This window comes from Podarcis vaucheri (genome assembly GCF_965113315.1).
Source record: "Podarcis vaucheri genome assembly, chromosome: 16".
NCBI lineage: Eukaryota > Metazoa > Chordata > Lepidosauria > Squamata > Lacertidae > Podarcis > Podarcis vaucheri.
In genome coordinates, this window is record NC_138754.1 from 11,349,555 (window position 1) to 11,365,514 (window position 15,960).

General features: G+C 48.3%; 1 protein-coding gene across 5 annotated transcripts; it reads right to left on the reverse strand.

Annotated features, from left to right (window-relative positions):
* Window positions 1-981: 981 nt before the first annotated feature.
* On the reverse strand, window positions 982-15,783 carry PPOX (protoporphyrinogen oxidase). 5 transcript variants are annotated; one of them, XM_082202294.1, is made up of 13 exons: window positions 15,698-15,783; window positions 12,081-12,174; window positions 11,212-11,346; window positions 9,694-9,809; window positions 9,063-9,195; window positions 7,731-7,875; window positions 7,408-7,598; window positions 5,747-5,807; window positions 5,524-5,642; window positions 4,655-4,768; window positions 3,995-4,144; window positions 2,108-2,150; window positions 982-1,196 (listed from the first exon to the last, which is right to left on the reverse strand). In XM_082202294.1, the coding sequence occupies exons 2-13, from the start codon at window positions 12,165-12,167 to the stop codon at window positions 1,060-1,062; spliced, it is 1,431 nt and encodes a 476-aa protein (XP_082058420.1). In that variant the 5' UTR covers window positions 12,168-12,174; window positions 15,698-15,783; the 3' UTR covers window positions 982-1,059. The 5 variants fall into 5 exon arrangements, with proteins under 5 accessions (XP_082058420.1, XP_082058421.1, XP_082058419.1 ...); XM_082202295.1 differs by having other exon boundaries at window positions 15,665-15,782; XM_082202293.1 differs by having other exon boundaries at window positions 15,567-15,768.
* Window positions 15,784-15,960: the final 177 nt, after the last annotated feature.

Consider the following 15,960-nt stretch of genomic DNA (forward strand, 5'->3'; position numbering starts at 1 on the left):
CTTGATAGAATAATTTCTGTCGCAGTCAGAACTTGGAAGTAAGCCCTGTTGCAAACAGACACCTACTTCTGAGCAGGCACATGTATACCATTGCATTGCAAGTTAAAGCCGCAACTTAACACACATTTAACTAGTGCACATTCAGCTTTATGCATATGGCAACAATTTTTTAAAAAAATTAAAAGCGGGCAGGATTCCAGGAAAAGTGACTTTGGCAATTGGCCCTCCAGCTGTTTGGGGACAACAATTCCCATCATCCCTGGCCACTGGTCCTGTTAGCTAGGGAGTTGTAGTCCAAAAACAGCTGGAGGGCCAAGTTTGGCCACCACTGAGAGATTTGGGCTTCAGGCATGAGCCCAAGAACGTAACTCCTGTGTAACTTGCAGTCTTGCTGCACAGTGAATTCTAATGAATGCCTGCTATAGATCTCCTGCACAGGAGGAGACCTGCGTGGATTTCACAACTGCCTGAGTCCTCAAGCTTTGCACTTTTATGTACGCAAATAATGGGAGCGAGAAATCAGCCCAACCGCCCCAGCAGTAGGGCTGATAGATATATATTTTTTTATTAGCAGACATTTATGAAATAGTCAGTTTTATGAAGAACTGAAGGGTGGTGGGAAGGAAGCAGACAGGGCCCACACAAACCCCACCATCCAACAGCAGACCCCTTCCCCATAATCTTCAGACAAAGCAACGAACACTTCCAAGCACCAGGGGAAACCTCAAATTGCAAGGGAGGGAGGAAAGCCAGGGGCTAGACACCCGCTTTTCCAATTGCAGCAATGCATGCTCCTAGTCCTCAGCGAGGCCTTCTCCAGACGGTGCTCAGCACAGAGTGTGTGGTTCTTGCAGACCAGATAGATATAAGCTCAGAGGAGCAAATCCATTCCAAGCTGAACCAACGCAACCACCCCCTTCTGCGTTTCAGCGTGAGAGGCCTGGATCTTGTGCCAAGAGATTCATCACTTCCAGGCAGAACCAAGGCTGCCAGCGGAGAGGAGCACTTTGGGGCAGGAGTCCCACAAGCCGAGGAAAGACGAAGTCCCCTCTGCCTTTCTCAGGACACATGGCCGAGAAGCTTGGCTGCGGCAGTGTGGGCACTGGAGATGCAGTCGTTGACCGAGACGCCCTCGTAGGAAGCCCCAACCAGGCTGAGAGGCAGCTTTTGCTGCTCCAGGTAAGCCGCTGCGCTCTCTAAAGGAAAGAGCAAAGGGTTAGCAGGGAACATGTGTCGCTGCCTTCTTATACCGAGTCAGGCTATTGCTCCATCTAGCTCAGGACTGCCTGCACTGACTGGCAGTGGTTGTCTAGGGTTCCAGGGGGGAGCCTCTGCCAGCTGATTTCCTGCAGCCATCCCTTCCGCTGAGTTGCCACCCTCCCGCATTCTGGTCCCCATCATTCAACTGTTCTGGGAGAAGTCGAGAGAGCCACACAAACAGACCAGAAAGCAAACAGTGTCGCAGCGCCCTCACAGCTTGCCAGAAATATCCTCCTTATGGAAAAAGGCTCTAGCCTTTCAATTTGCAGCACCTGTGGCAAAAATATGTGTGTTGTCAGAAGGATGCATCCTGGGCCAGACACCACACGAACAGTGCTCCTTTGGTTTGGTCAGCTGTAGCTGGAGTACAACATGGCAAGAAGAAAGAGCTGTGCTGCGACCTACCTGGGGGTCCCAACCCCCTGGCTGAAGACCTGTGCTTCTATATACATAGAAATGTAAGGTGCTGCGCTGGGCTTTTTGTGTGTCTTCTCTCTCTCTCTCTCTCTCTCTCTCTCTCTCTCTCTCTCTTTCTCTCTCTCTCAGGGGAAAAACACTATAAATAAGTCAAAAATTAAATCGTTATGACGAAAGAAAGAAAAAAACGCTATGCAAAAACCACTTAGAAATTTTTCTTCTCTCTGGCGCCATCTGGTGTTGCATTTTTATAATGAATTCAAAACATTATTTTTTGATTAATGTAGCTGAGGCCTAACTCTCTTTCTCTCTCTCTCTCTCTCTCTCTCTCTCACACACACACACACACACACACACTCATATTGGAAGGCTGCATAACATGAAAATAGCTGAATTAAATTGTCTTGATAGTTAAAAAAGAAAGGCCTACCTATGTGTTTCCAGTGGCCGAGAGTATACTGAGGAATGCAGGCCTGCAGAGACAGGAAGGGGCAAAGGGGTTTGCAGGTAGTCTTGAGCAACTCAAAATGTTTTCAAACAAATTGGAGTTATATATATAAAAAGAGATCCTGTACCCCTTTCTCTTCACCCCTTCAATACCCCTCCCCGACTCTTTTTCTCTCTGCCACCCAACGCAGCGCCCTCTCCTCTGCTTCTTCCACACACAAGACACAGAAATTGAGGCTTGGACAGCAAAGAGCTGGGTTCAAATCCCCACAGCCTCCTCAAGCCACCAATTCTCCATCTGTACCATGGGAACAGCCAGCACAGTGGTTGTGTCATCACAAAAGCAACATAGGCGATGAATCACAGCATCATAGGTCTTAACCTCCGCCCAATTCTGCATTTTTAAAGCTCTCCATTTGTGTCATGCTGTGCACCATCTTGGCAATCTTTACATTCACCACCAGAAAAGTGAATGTTACCTTATTGTTGGTTTTCATTATTAAAAAAAAGTTTTAAATAGTTGCTTTTCACTTGTTTAAAAAACACACACACAAACACTGATAATTTCATTTTCATTCTGCTTGTCAACCACTTTGAGGGTTTCTTCTTTGCAAGACAGAGCTATTCCACCTGACCTTTAATTTGAATTCAGCCTGATCTTTCATTTCCCTTCTCTTCCCCTCCTCTTTTATGAAGATCACCCGCTCTGTGACCCCACAGCTAATTCTCCCCTGGCCTCCTCGCTGGACCAAGTAGGACCAATTCAGCCAGCTAGCCCTGGGGATGATCTAATTGATTTTTGAATTCTATTGTTATTCATGTTTTTATACTGTATTTTATGCTGCTTTTATAATTAAGTGTTTTAAAATTGTTATTAGCCCGGTTTTTGAACCAGGAATGGTGGGGTATAAATAAAATTTATTTTTATTATTATTTATTATACGTTTTGTGAAATAAAGGAAATCAATATAATCATCATAAATCAGTTCACTTTTCTCAGCTGGCTAGAGAATGGTGCTGAAAATGTCAAGGTTGCAGGTTTGATGCCTGCATGGGACAGCTGCGTATTCCTGCATTCCAGGGGGTTGGACTAGATAATCCTCAGGGTCCCCTTCCAGCTCTGTGATTCTGTGATTCTTGAACATAACATCGCTTATGGCCGCGTCTCACCGATATGCCTTCAATTAGAGCTAGGTTCAATGTTTTTCCAACAAATGTCCTGAGACATAGATTCACTAAGGGCCAAGTCCCTTCAATGTGTGCTTGTGATATGAAAACATCTGAATCTCTACATCATGTTATGTTTATCTGCCCCATGTACAGTTCAGCTCGTGCTAGTATACTAAACTCCATAATTCAGCCTACGGCTGACAAACCAGTAGACCTACAGCTTGCCTGGGTTCTTCAAGATGTGGATCCTTATATTACCCTACAGGTTGCTAAATTCCTAACAGCCGTCCTCTCGTACAAGAGACGGAATGGAATGTTAGCCGATTATTGATAGTTATAAGAATTTTCTACAATGACATCAGATATTGATTTTAGCGTAGTGCCTAAATCTTAATCTTAAATTTTTCTTTTGAATTGCTAATATCTGTCCTTGTGAGCTGTGAATTGTGTTATATTACTGGTGGCTTGTACGAGTCCACTGTTTTATTCGATTTGTTTTGTTGTGTTGTGCTTTATGATGGGCGTAAAGCCGAATAAACATTTTCATTCATTCGATTCTTGAACTTAATGGGAGCTGTGCATCCAGCTGGAACACAGAAGGAGGTTTGTGGAATTAAGACTGACGCTCTTCCCCACCCCCATCTCTCTCTCTCTCTCTCTCTCTCTCTCTCTCTCTCTCTCTCTGCTCCAGGGTCTGTACCTTCTGCACCTTGACGATGCTGCGGGAGGGCTCGGCTGAGACCCCCAGGTGCTCCTTAACAGCTGCCTTGGCCCGGCTCAGCAGCACAGTGTGGGGGACGGTGTCCGGATCTCCGAGCCCCGATGTAAACCACGCACCGCCCAGCATCACCTGGGCAAAAGGAGCGGAACGTTAAAAAGCTTGTTTCCCAGCCTGAAAGCTGCATTGCATTCTGGGACCCATTTTGGCACAGCACCCATTTTGAACTAGAACTCCCAGCCGATCTGAGGCTGATGGAAGCCGGAGTGTCCAAAAGGGCTGGGTTGAGGGAAGCTGGGCGGTGGTTTAGTGGCCAGGGTGGGTCAATTTCTGCAGGACAGTTCCCACTTCCAGCATCCTAGAGCTCCCCCCCCCCCCCGATGAGCACAATTACAGGGGCAACACGGAGCCTAAGGAGGAGGAAGCTGCCAAGCAGTGCCACCCCCTGGACTGCTTGTAAGACAGCCAGGAAATAGGGGCTGGCTCAGAGCCAGCTGAGGTTAGTGGGGGAGTGCCCCATCTGCCCTAATGGAGGAGCCTCTAGGGGCACCAGGTTGACGAAGCCTGCATTAAGCCATATTTAGAACATGATCCTATAGTGGGGGGTGGGAGGTTAGCCCCTCGCCCCCCACCGGCTCTTACTGTCAGGCGCATGCAAGGACCGCTGGATCCATCCTGCCCGGGGAAGGCGACAGAATCGTAGACGATGCCCAGCAACGAGCTGTCCTCGAAGGAGGGTACCAAGTGCCCAAATCCCTGGAAGAAAGAGATTGGCAGAAAATACACACAAAGTGTAGGTTTCTTTATTTTTACTTCAACTCTGCCCTAAAGGTTCTGGGAATGCAAACGAAACCCATTCAAACAAACACACACAGTATTTAAACCTATTCCTAATGGTTGGGGCCACTATGAAGAAGGCCCTGCCTGGGTTTCCCAGCCAATCTCACAGATCAAGGGGCAGGTGGGCACATGGGTGGGCACACCCCCTTGAGAAAATAGGGGGAGGGCTGATCACGGCCTTTTGCAAGGACATGCAAGGACCACTGACTCTAGCTGAAGTTAACATTACAAAAATGTACACTCCAAAGCTCTCAAAATTTAAGGCTTAAGCCCCAGCCCTTGTCACATCACTCCATTTCTCTGTGGACATATAGAAATCTTTCCCGTGACAGCGCCAGGCAACTTAACCTGTTGAATTTCTAGCTGGGAAGGTGTCCCCACCCCCTCCTCCAACCGCTACATCTTTCTATGGGCATGTGGAGATTTTTGCCACATTCCCCTTTTATTTGGTTTCAAAGCTGTTGCGCTCTGTGACAGGTAGAAATTCACCTGGTATAGCTTCCCAGTTCCCAAACAATAGATCTCACTATGGGCATGTACGGATTTTCTCCTGTGTGACACAACAGGGGGGGAAACCCTGAGAGAAACGAGAGACATTATTCCTGCCTGCATTGCAATGGGAACTGACAAGCTTCGCGTTTTGAGCAGGGGGCATCGAAAAAGCCTCTTACCGTGACGGGGAGATGCACATCTCTGTACTGTAGGTTCACCACCCCCACAGAAACAGCCCGGATGGCCAGTAGCTCTCGGGCAAGCGGTTCGGCCCAGCTGGGGAGCGACTCAGCAAGCGCTGGAGAGAGATAAGAGGCAGGTTGAGTCTATTCAAGGTTGCCTAGGATGAAATGTGGTCCTTAGCCTCCACAGTCCCTGTTCCTGGACAGAGGATTCTCCTACCTTGGGCAGGCAAAGCGCTGATGATGTGATCTGCCTCCACAATGCCGTCCTCAAGCGCTATCTAAGGGAGAAAAGCAGAGCCAGCATCAATCAACGCTGCGCCAGCCGCAGAAGGGTCTCTAACACAAGTGCAGTGATTTACCAGATGGTGCTACACTAAATATGCCAGCAAGTTTGGGAAACTCAGCAGTGGCCAGAGGACTGGAGAAGATCAGTCTACATCCCAATCCCAAAGAAGGGCAGTGCCAAAGAATGCTCCAACTACCGCACAATTGCACTCATTTCACACGCTAGCAAGGTTATGCTTAAAATTTTACAAGGAAGGCTCAAGCAGTATGTGGACTGAGAACTCCCAGAAGCTCAAGCTGGATTTAGAAGAGGCAGAGACCAAATTGCAAACATGCGCTGGATTATGGAGAAAGCCAGAGAGTTCCAGAAAGACATCTACTTCTGCTTCATTGACTATGCAAAAGCCTTTGACTGTGTCGACCACAGCAAACTATGGCAAGTTCTTAAAGAAATGGGAGTGAAGAGTCGGACACGACTAAATGACTAAACAACAACAGCCAGGGCCCTTTGGCTGAAGTCCAGCCCTCCTACCACCATCAAAAATGACCACTCAGAAAACTCTGGGTGATGTTCCCAAAATTAGCCTTGGCCCCAAGCCCAGCACTGGTTACTGCAGTCCCCAACACGCTGGACTAGGACCTGGGAGACCTGGGTTCGAATCCCCACTTGGTCACGAAGATCACTGGGTGAGCTTGGGCCAACCATTGTCTCTCAGCCTGACCTCCCTCAGAGGGTTGTTGTGAGGTTAAAATGGAGAAGGGGAGGGCTATGCCTGCCCCCCCCCCGTGAGCTCCTTGGTGGAAGTGGCGAGATAAAATGCAATAATAAAAAAGTAGGTCGGCTCTTGAGTATGCTTCAGTGGGACACAACTCAGTTTATAGTCAGGGGCAGCCGGCTAAGGCCTACACATGGTTACAGGTGCTTCCGCAAGGAAATGGTGGCTTGTTTCTTCATATCACTTCGATTTATTATCGTTCATCATCCCACTTCAGTCCCACCTTTTTTCCCATACTCTCAAAGTGGAGCACGTGGATCTCGCCCTCCTCACACAACAACCCTATGAGGCAGGTTATTTTATTCATTCATTCATTCATTCCCCAGCCACTCTGGGCAGCTTCCTACAAAGTATTAAAATACAATAGTCTATTAAACATTAAAAGCTTCCCTAAACAGGGCTGCCTTCAGAGGTCTTCTAAAAGTCAGATAGTTGTTTATTTCCTTGACATCTAATGGATGGGTGCCACTACCGAGAAGGCCTTCTGCCTGCTTCCCTGTAACTTGGCTTCTCGCAGCGGGAGAACCGCCAGAAGGCCCTCAGCACTGGACCTCAGTGTCTGGGCAGGTTAAGCTGAGAGATAGTGACTGGACCCAGGGTCGCCCATAGTGACCCTCATGGCTGAGAAAGGGATTTGAACCCACATTTCCCAGGTCTTTGAGCCCAACACTTTAACCACGTGACTTGAACAGGCCTCTGCAGAAATATCGCAAGAGGTGTGAATGGGGCAAAATTCCTCCAGAGCAGCTGAAGGGAGATTCCTAGAGAGGAAGCTACCTTATGCTCCTTTCTCACTCCTTAATGGCCCCTTTCTTACCTTCCAGGAGCCGGATGCCACCCTCTCTAGCCGCTTCACAGGGGCGCCACAGTGAATCTCCACCCCACGCTGCTTCACAAAGCCCTCCAAGGCTTCGGGGAGAGTCTGCATGCCGCCATGCAGCGACCACTGGCTCCATCGCTCGTCCCGGGCTCTGCGGATCAGAGGAGAATCCACAGGGGGGCCTTTCCCTAAAAGATAAGGAAGTTTGATATCAGGGAGTTTGATATCAGAAACTTCTCTATGCGCCCTTCCCTTCTGAAATTGAAAAAATGCAATCCAAAAGCCGCCTCCTTTTTCTCCGGCTCCCCTTGGCACCTCACCTCTGCCAAGGGCCATGCCCAAGATGACAGAACGGTGGCTCTGCTCAGCCTGGAACAAGGCCGGGAAGCAGGAGCGCACGCTGAGGGTCCGGCAGTCTCCGGCAAACACCCCCCGGCAGAGGCTGTCGATGACGATATCGGCCAGCTGTGGAGATCAAGTACGTAACACTCAAGGCAAGAAAGTGGAAACCCGCCCCAATGTTGGGTGAGGCGCTTTTTAAAATCAAGAGTGGAGAATTTCAGGCCCTGGGGCAAAATGTGGCCCCTTAAGCCTTCCTATCTGGCCCTTTGGAATCTTCCACAGGCCAAATCTCTCTCACTGGTCCTTGGGTGTTTTTGCCTGGCTGGAATGTGTCTTCAACCTTGGATCAGGCCTATTACTTGCCTGGATGGAGGATAATAATAATAATAATAAATAATAATAGGGACACGGGTGGTGCTGTGGATTAAACCACAGAGCCTAGGGCTTGCTGATTAGAAGGTCAGCGGTTCGAATCCCCGCGACGGGGTGAGCTCCCGTTGCTCAATCCCTGCTCCTGCAGTTCGAAAGCACGTCAAAGTGCAAGTAGATAAATAGGTACCGCTCTGGCAGGAAGATAAAAGGCGTTTCTGTGCCCTGCTCTGGTTCACCAGAAGCGGCTTAGTCATGCTGGCCACATGACCTGGAAGCTGTATGCTGGCTCCCTCGGTCAATAAAGCGAGATGAGTACTGCAACCCCAGAGTCCGCCACGGCTGGACCTAATGGTCAGGGGCCCCTTTACCTTAATAATAATAATAGCCCACCCATTGGGGCAGCTTCCAACACATATAAAAACATAATGAAACAGCAGACATTAAAAACTGATACAGGATGGAGAGGGGCGAATGAGTGTTATGTACAAACTCGTTCTCTGTGCAACGGTAAAATTCACATTCACTGCTCTGCTCACTTTTGCCTCTGACTCATGTGGCTTCTGGAAGGTTCTCCTGAAGCGAATGTGGCCCTTCGCCTGAAGGGCGGTGGGAGACGGGGAAAGTACCCTGCCCTTCTTTTAAGCAGACAGTAGCCCTGTTCTTTTACGGACAGGATATCTTTGAGAACATCTTACCCTGACCCTGATGGGAGGCTTTGTGTGAGAGAAACAGGCAGGGCAGGGAGAGGCGTGGGACCCACCCTTCTCTCGGGCCCTGTGTGGAGCTGATAAGACAGACGGCCCCCGCCCCACCCTTGGTCCGCTTCTCCATTCCCCCCCTGCCCTGTGCCAGCCAAAACAAAACGCCCCACCATAAGAAAACCTTCCTGGCTCACTCCCCCAAATGTGCGCTGCCACATTTCCCCTCTGGGCCCGTACCTCCTGGCCAAAGCGACGCCTCACGAAGGCGTGGATGGTCTCGTCCGTTTCGGAGCCGCGGGGGGACAGGAGCTCTTTCAGGCCACTCCAGACCAGAGGGCGGGTGAAAGGAGGAACAGTCCGCACGACGCCACTGGAAATCGCCACCCACAAAACACAGTGGACAAAGTATCACCTTCCGGGCTCAGATAGGAAGGACGGGTTGATCCCAGGGCTCCTGGGAGCCATCCCCAGGGTTTCTGGAAAGTACCTGATACTCAATCAATCAACCTTTTTATTCGACCGTCAGTCAGAAAAAGTACATTTATCAACACACAGTTAAAAGCTCCAGGAGGATTTTTGAACTTAGCCAACAGTAAAATGGGCTAGACAGATAGCCCCATATCAATACACTCAATTATAGTCTTGCGACGCTTAAAGGCCACCAAGGAAGGTATAGCTCTAGTGACGTTATTCAGCAAGTGTAAAACCTTGTTTTCTCTGGATAGGAAGCTAGATTGACATAGGTGTGGGTCTATAAAATTTTGTCTAAGCTCTGCATAAGAAGGGCAAGTCAAGAGAATGTGTTCGGTGGACTCAACCACACCCATAGCACAATGACAGGTTCTCTGGGCGTATGGTACTCCCCTACCTGATACTCGAAGGGAGTTTATGCAGGGCTCCGCGGACATAGAGGAAGCGGTTCTTGGCGGCTGGGTGGTCACCGGGGACAGGAAGGACATCTGCGTCAAGTCCGAGTTCAGAGACCTAGAAAGGAATCGCGACCCTTTTAATCCCAGTGCAGATGCTCAACTTCAAAATAGTGTATTACAGTGGTACCTCGGGTTACAGATGCTTCAGGTTACAGACTCCGCTAACCCAGAAATAGTACCTCGGGTTAAGAACTTTACCTCAGGATGAGAACAGAAATTGCTTGGAGGCAGCGGGAGGCCCCAATGGCTAAAGTGGTACCTCAGGTTAAGAATAGACCTCCAGAACGAATTGAGTTCTTAACCCGAGGTACCACTGTATAGCAAACATGATTGCTTATTGGGGCTGTTTCACTCACCGAGCAATGCGGATCTGAAATGATTTACAGTGGTACCTCGCGTTAAGTACTTAATTCGCTCCAGAGGTCTGTTCTTAACCTGAAACTGTTCTTAACCTGAGGTACCACTTTAGCTAATGGGGCCTCCCGCTGCCGCCGCACAATTTCTGTTCTCATCCTGAAGCAAAGTTCTTAACCCGAGGTACAGAGTCTGTAACCTGAAGCCTATGTAACCCGAGGTACCACTGTACAGTCTGTGGGGCTTAGAAAGTCGACGCTGAAGTTTCTAAAGAGAAAACAACCTGTGATCATTTGTAGATGATGATGCATGGATAACAGCAGCCAGTGCCCCCCAGATCAGGAGCTGCTTTTGGGAAGTGTCATCGCTGAGTAGCAGAGCATCCACTCCCAGGTTCAAACCCCAGTGGCCTCGCAATTCCCACCATGCTTGCTGGGGGCTGATGGGAACTGTAGTTCAGAAGCATCTGGAAAGCCAAAGGCTTCTGGCACCTGACCTGCGGCTTGAGGCAAACCAATTCTGTTTTGAGAACTGGCAAGCAGGTCCTTCTCTTGCTAATTCTCAAAATGGAAGAGAATTCAAGAGAAGGATTAAGAGGAGATTAAAGAAGAATGAAGTGGCTGCATGGGGAAGTAATGGACATATGTTTGTAACAGGACTGGGAAAGCTGATTATTATTATTTTTAAAAGCAATTGTATGAAATTAAAGTAATTCAGACTGATTTGTAATAATTTGGAAAACCAGTAATAAGACAGAATTGGCAAGCAGGTGATTTCAGAAGTAGTCCACTAGGTTTAAGTATCATCTGTCTCTGGGTCAAGTGGCCGTGTTTCCAGGGACAGGCTAGCACAGCTGGGAGGATCTTGCCAGGGATATATCATAGAACTGTGGAGTTGAAGGGGACCCCGAGGGTCATCTACTCCAACCCCTGCAATGCACGAATCTTTTGCCCAATGTGGAGCTTGAACCTATGGCCCTGAAATACAGTGTCTCATGCTCTACCAACTGAGCTATCAAGGGCCTCAACTTATCAATTTATTTTATTTCATATAACTGATATACTGCTTGATTGTAAAGGGCTTCTGATTTACAAAATACATACCATAAGGAGGGTGTTCTTTCCCACGGCCCCAGCAGGGCGGATCCCCCTGGGCCCATGCTCAAAAACTGCCCCGTCTTCTGTACGGGTGGAATGGATCCATCCTCCAAGACGGCTGCTGCTTTCTAAAAGGATTACCTGGACAGAGAAAGGGTGGGGTGTGTGTCAGATATACAGCGCTGAGGCTGTTTAGGGCTTTAAAGGTCCACACCAACACTTCAAATTGTGCTCCGAAACGTACAATGGGGCCTTTCCCCGCTCTGCTCCCCTTGAATCCCCCAAATTGGGTATTGAAAGAAACTCCAGAACAGCACCCAGGGGGAGGAGAGTTTGTTAAGGGTACAGTCAAACCTCGGGTTACAGACGCTTCAGGTTGCGTTTTTTTCAGGTTACAGAAGTACCGGAACGGGTTACTTCCAGGTTTCGAGGGTCGCGCATGCACAGAAGCACTAAATTGCGCTTTGCGCGTGCGCAGAAGCGCCGAATCACAACCCACACGTGCGCAGATGCGCCGCTGCAGGTTGTGAACCCCGCACGGATCACGTTCGCCACCCGAGCGTCCACTGTACTGAGAACTATTAGCACATCCCCAGTTCCCCCCCAGAGCTGCAGTTCTGAGTTTAACACTCAGCCCTTCTTCCCAGGGAACTGTAGCTCCGTGAGGGGAACAAGAGTCTCCTAACAACTCTCGGCACTCTTAACAAACGGCAGCTCCCAGAATCCTTGGGGGGGGAGCCATGCTTGTCTAAAGCTGTGCCCTTGGTCACCCGCACACACACAATTGCCAACTTAAGCAGCAAAGGCAGTGCTGTTTCCCTCCGGGCCTTGCCCTCCAGAGAGCAACAGTACCTCACAGACAGTCCCACACTCACCTTGGGTGCCTGGGGGCTTCTGGCGAGGTAGTAGCAGGTTGCAAGGCCGCTCACCCCCCCACCAAGGACAGCCACGGTCCTCTGCATTGGGATTCTAGAGAGAGTCGGGCAAAGGATCCAGTTACGTACAGGGGGTCACCCACAACACCACCACCCCCCCAAATTATTATTTTTACATTTATTATTCCACAACATTCATATACTGCTTGGCTTCAATGAAAACCTCAAAGCGGTTTATATCTCTTCCTCCAAGGAGATCACAGTGGCGTCCATATTGACAGCCGTCTTCAGTTCTCACAACCACCCTGTGAGGTTGGCTGGGCCTAGAGATAACAAGTGGGCTGAAGGTATCCATGCCACCTCCAACACCATACATTTAAAGCACTTGGCTTCCTACAGGAAGTGTAGTTTACCCGTCACAGAGCTATCATTCCCAGCATCCTTAACAAACTACAGTTCCCAGGATTCTTTAAAGGCAAGGCATGGATGTGACCCCAGTCAAACTGGAGAGGGGAATGTGTAATAATAATATAATAATAATTTATTATTTGTACCCCGCCCATCTGGCTGGGTTTCCCCAGCCACTCTGGGCGGCTTCCACAGAAACCAAAAAACACTAAAATATCATACATTAAAAGCTTCCCTGAATAGGGCCGCCTTAAGATGTTTTCTGAATGTCCATCACCTTGACATCCAATGGGAGGGCATTCCACAGGGCGGGCGCCACCACTTTGTACACTTTGAGCGCCTCTGAGAACAGGTGGGAGGCGTGTGTGTGTAATAAATAAATTAGATTTATTTAATATAAATATTATATATATATATATATATATATATATATGCAGGTTTTGGTGTCTTCGGGTGTCTTCCCGTGTAAGAGTCGGGGTGTCTGTGCGACGTTTCGACGAGGTCTCACTCGTCATCTTCAGGCTGGTGCTTTCGGCTTCTTGTTACTGGAACAGAGCAGAATCTGGTGTTTGAGTTCCTATAAATACTGATGAGGGGTGTGGTGTATAGCCTCCAACGTTCTGGGCAGAGAGGAAGTTCTTAGATTAGTGTGCCTTTTCTTCTTTTGTTCCTTAATTACTTGAGGGATATCTTGAGTGATTTCATGAGTGATATTCTGAATACCACTGGGTGGGTCATTAAGTGTAGATTAGTTGCTAAAGCTTTCGTGTCTTGACCTCTTGAGCTTGTGAAGAGTTTTTCTGAGAAGATGGCTGTGCTGCATTTAGTTGTGCTCTGGCTTGGCTTCGTGTATAGGGGCGAGCTGTGGTTTTGTGCCTTGTGCCAGCCAGATCTGTGTAGGGATTGCAGGGGGGTGCAGCATCCGGAGGTGCCACTATAGTTTGGCTACTGGATGGAGTCTGTAATATGTCTGTGGAGAGGGTCTGGGTTTGGGTCTGGTGTGGTTGATTGGTGACGGCGTTCTGTGTGCCTCTGGTTCTGGTGTCGGTTTTTGTGGGGAGGGCTAATTTCCAGATGTCTGGCAGGCGGGACGTGTCGTCACGCTTGTTCATGTTGTGAGGGTGTTTCTCTATCTCGATGGCTTCCATGATTATTCTCTTGTGGTGATGTTCCATGTTAAAGAGCAATTTGGAATCTGCAAAATTAATTTCGTGTCCTGTTTCTTTCATGTGTTGGAAAAGAGAGGAAGTTTTTTCTTCTTTTTTGACGGCATTCTTGTGTTCTGCGATGCGTGCATTTATTCGTCTGTTTGTTTGTCCAATGTACGTGGCTGGGCAGACTTTGCAGGGTATTTCATAGACCCCTTGGTTTTCCAGCTGGATTTTGTCTTTTGGGTTTCTGAGGATATTGGCTATTTTTTGGTTGGTGCAGAAGGCTGTTTTGATATTGTGTTTATGGAGGATTTTGCTAATTTTGTCTGTAGTGCCCTTGATATAAGGAAGGAGGGCCATGCCATTGTTTTCTTCTGTGTCTTGGTTTTTGGGGGGTGTTTCTTTTTGGATTAGCTTCGTAACCCTGTTTTTCTGGTATCCATTGGCGATTAACACATTTGAGAGATTCTGTAACTCAGTTGTCAAGTGGTCTTTGTCAGCCAGGCAAACACCAGATTCTGCTCTGTTCCAGTAACAAGAAGCCGAAAGCACCAGCCTGAAGATGACGAGTGAGACCTCGTCGAAACGTCGCACAGACACCCCGACTCTTACACGGGAAGACACCCGAAGACACCAAAACCTGCATTCCTGTACCCGTGAAAATCTACGAAAGCAAATATATATATATATATATATATATATATATATATATATGGGTTAACGTGATATTTAGAATACTTATGTGTTTTTAGTTAATTGCTGGTTTTTATTTTTAGGTGTTTTTTAAAAAACTAATAAACTTTTCGTTAACGCTTTGAGGTTTTCTACAACTAAGTGGTATATAAATTTTATGAAATCAAGAAATTAACTTCACCATGTGCACTTTAATCATAGAGAGGAAATGTTCCACTCTGAAATTGTCGTCCCCTCAAAATACCTCCCCAGCCCATATATTTACTTGCAATTGAAAGTTTCCCACCCCCAGATGAGTCTCTGCTTCCACTCCTGGTTGCCATTATTAACACACATGAGAATACATTTTTCAGCCCACACAACGCAGTCTGGAAGCCTTCATGAATGTGGCTTGTTGCACAACCTGAGGTGCTCAGCAAAGTAGCCAACACTTAATGGGGTTGTGACTACACAATATATTTAAAGGACATTTACCCACCCAAAGAATCCTGGGAAATGTAGTATGCCTTCTCACAGAACTACAATTCTCAACACCATTATAAAACTACAGTTCCCGTGATTTCTTGGGGGTGTGTGCTTTAAATGGATGGTTTGCATGCAGTCTATATTAAGTGAGTTCAAGTGACCACACAATTCCCTTGTCTGGTCACCCCACCAACCACCCCCTTCAGGGAAGATTGCGCTCTTCCCTCCCCCCATTCACTTTACTACCTTATTTGCACCTAGCCAGCCACACCCACTCCGTGTCCCCTGTAAAGACCAGGGGTCATTTGTGATCACAATGAAAGCCTTCAGTGGCATAGTGGTGAAAGTGTTGGACTATGATCTGGGAGGCCAGGGTTCAAATCTCCCCTCTGCCACAAAAGTCACTGTGGGTCACCAGCTCTCTCTGCCTTAACTCGCAGGGTTGTTGCGAGGATAACATGGAAACCACACATCAGCTCCTTGGAGGATATAAATGCAGTAATTGATGAGTAAAACTCTTTCCAATTGCCCCAGAACCTCACCAGCAAATATGCCTTCCAACCCGTCATTTGATGACATTTCTCTTCCTGTCTGTAACGTGCACCCCCCTGATATCCTATCCTTGGAACAATTTGCCCAATTTGCCCTCCTGTTATCCCCCCCAACCGGTTCTACAACGCACCCCCTAACCCTAGTTCAAGGCCTCCTTTAGTTGCCACCGATATAATTTCTCTCTACCATAATAAACACACACTCCAGACCGACCCACCTCGATTTACAGCGACTGACTCCTCCTACACCAATATGTCCTCTACCCCACTCTCTGACTGCGTTCACACGAACACAAAACACACGCGTACCACCCACCCCTAGTCCTCGGGCGACGTCCGGCCCCCTTACTCTGATGGCTGCACGTTGCATCCACTTCCCTCTTTCTTCCTCTCCTTCTCAACCCCCGCAGCTGAGCTCAGGGCTCCTCCCCTCCGTCCAGGATTGGCTAATAGGGACAATGACGTAAGGGTTCGGAAGGCTGCAAAGGGAGGGAAGGCGGGGCGAGTGGAACGTTCAGCATTCTGTAGCGATTCCTACTTACGCGCACCGCCTGGTGGGCGGGGTCTGGGGCGCTTTTATAAGTGATTGATAGACATCAGAATTTAAAATAC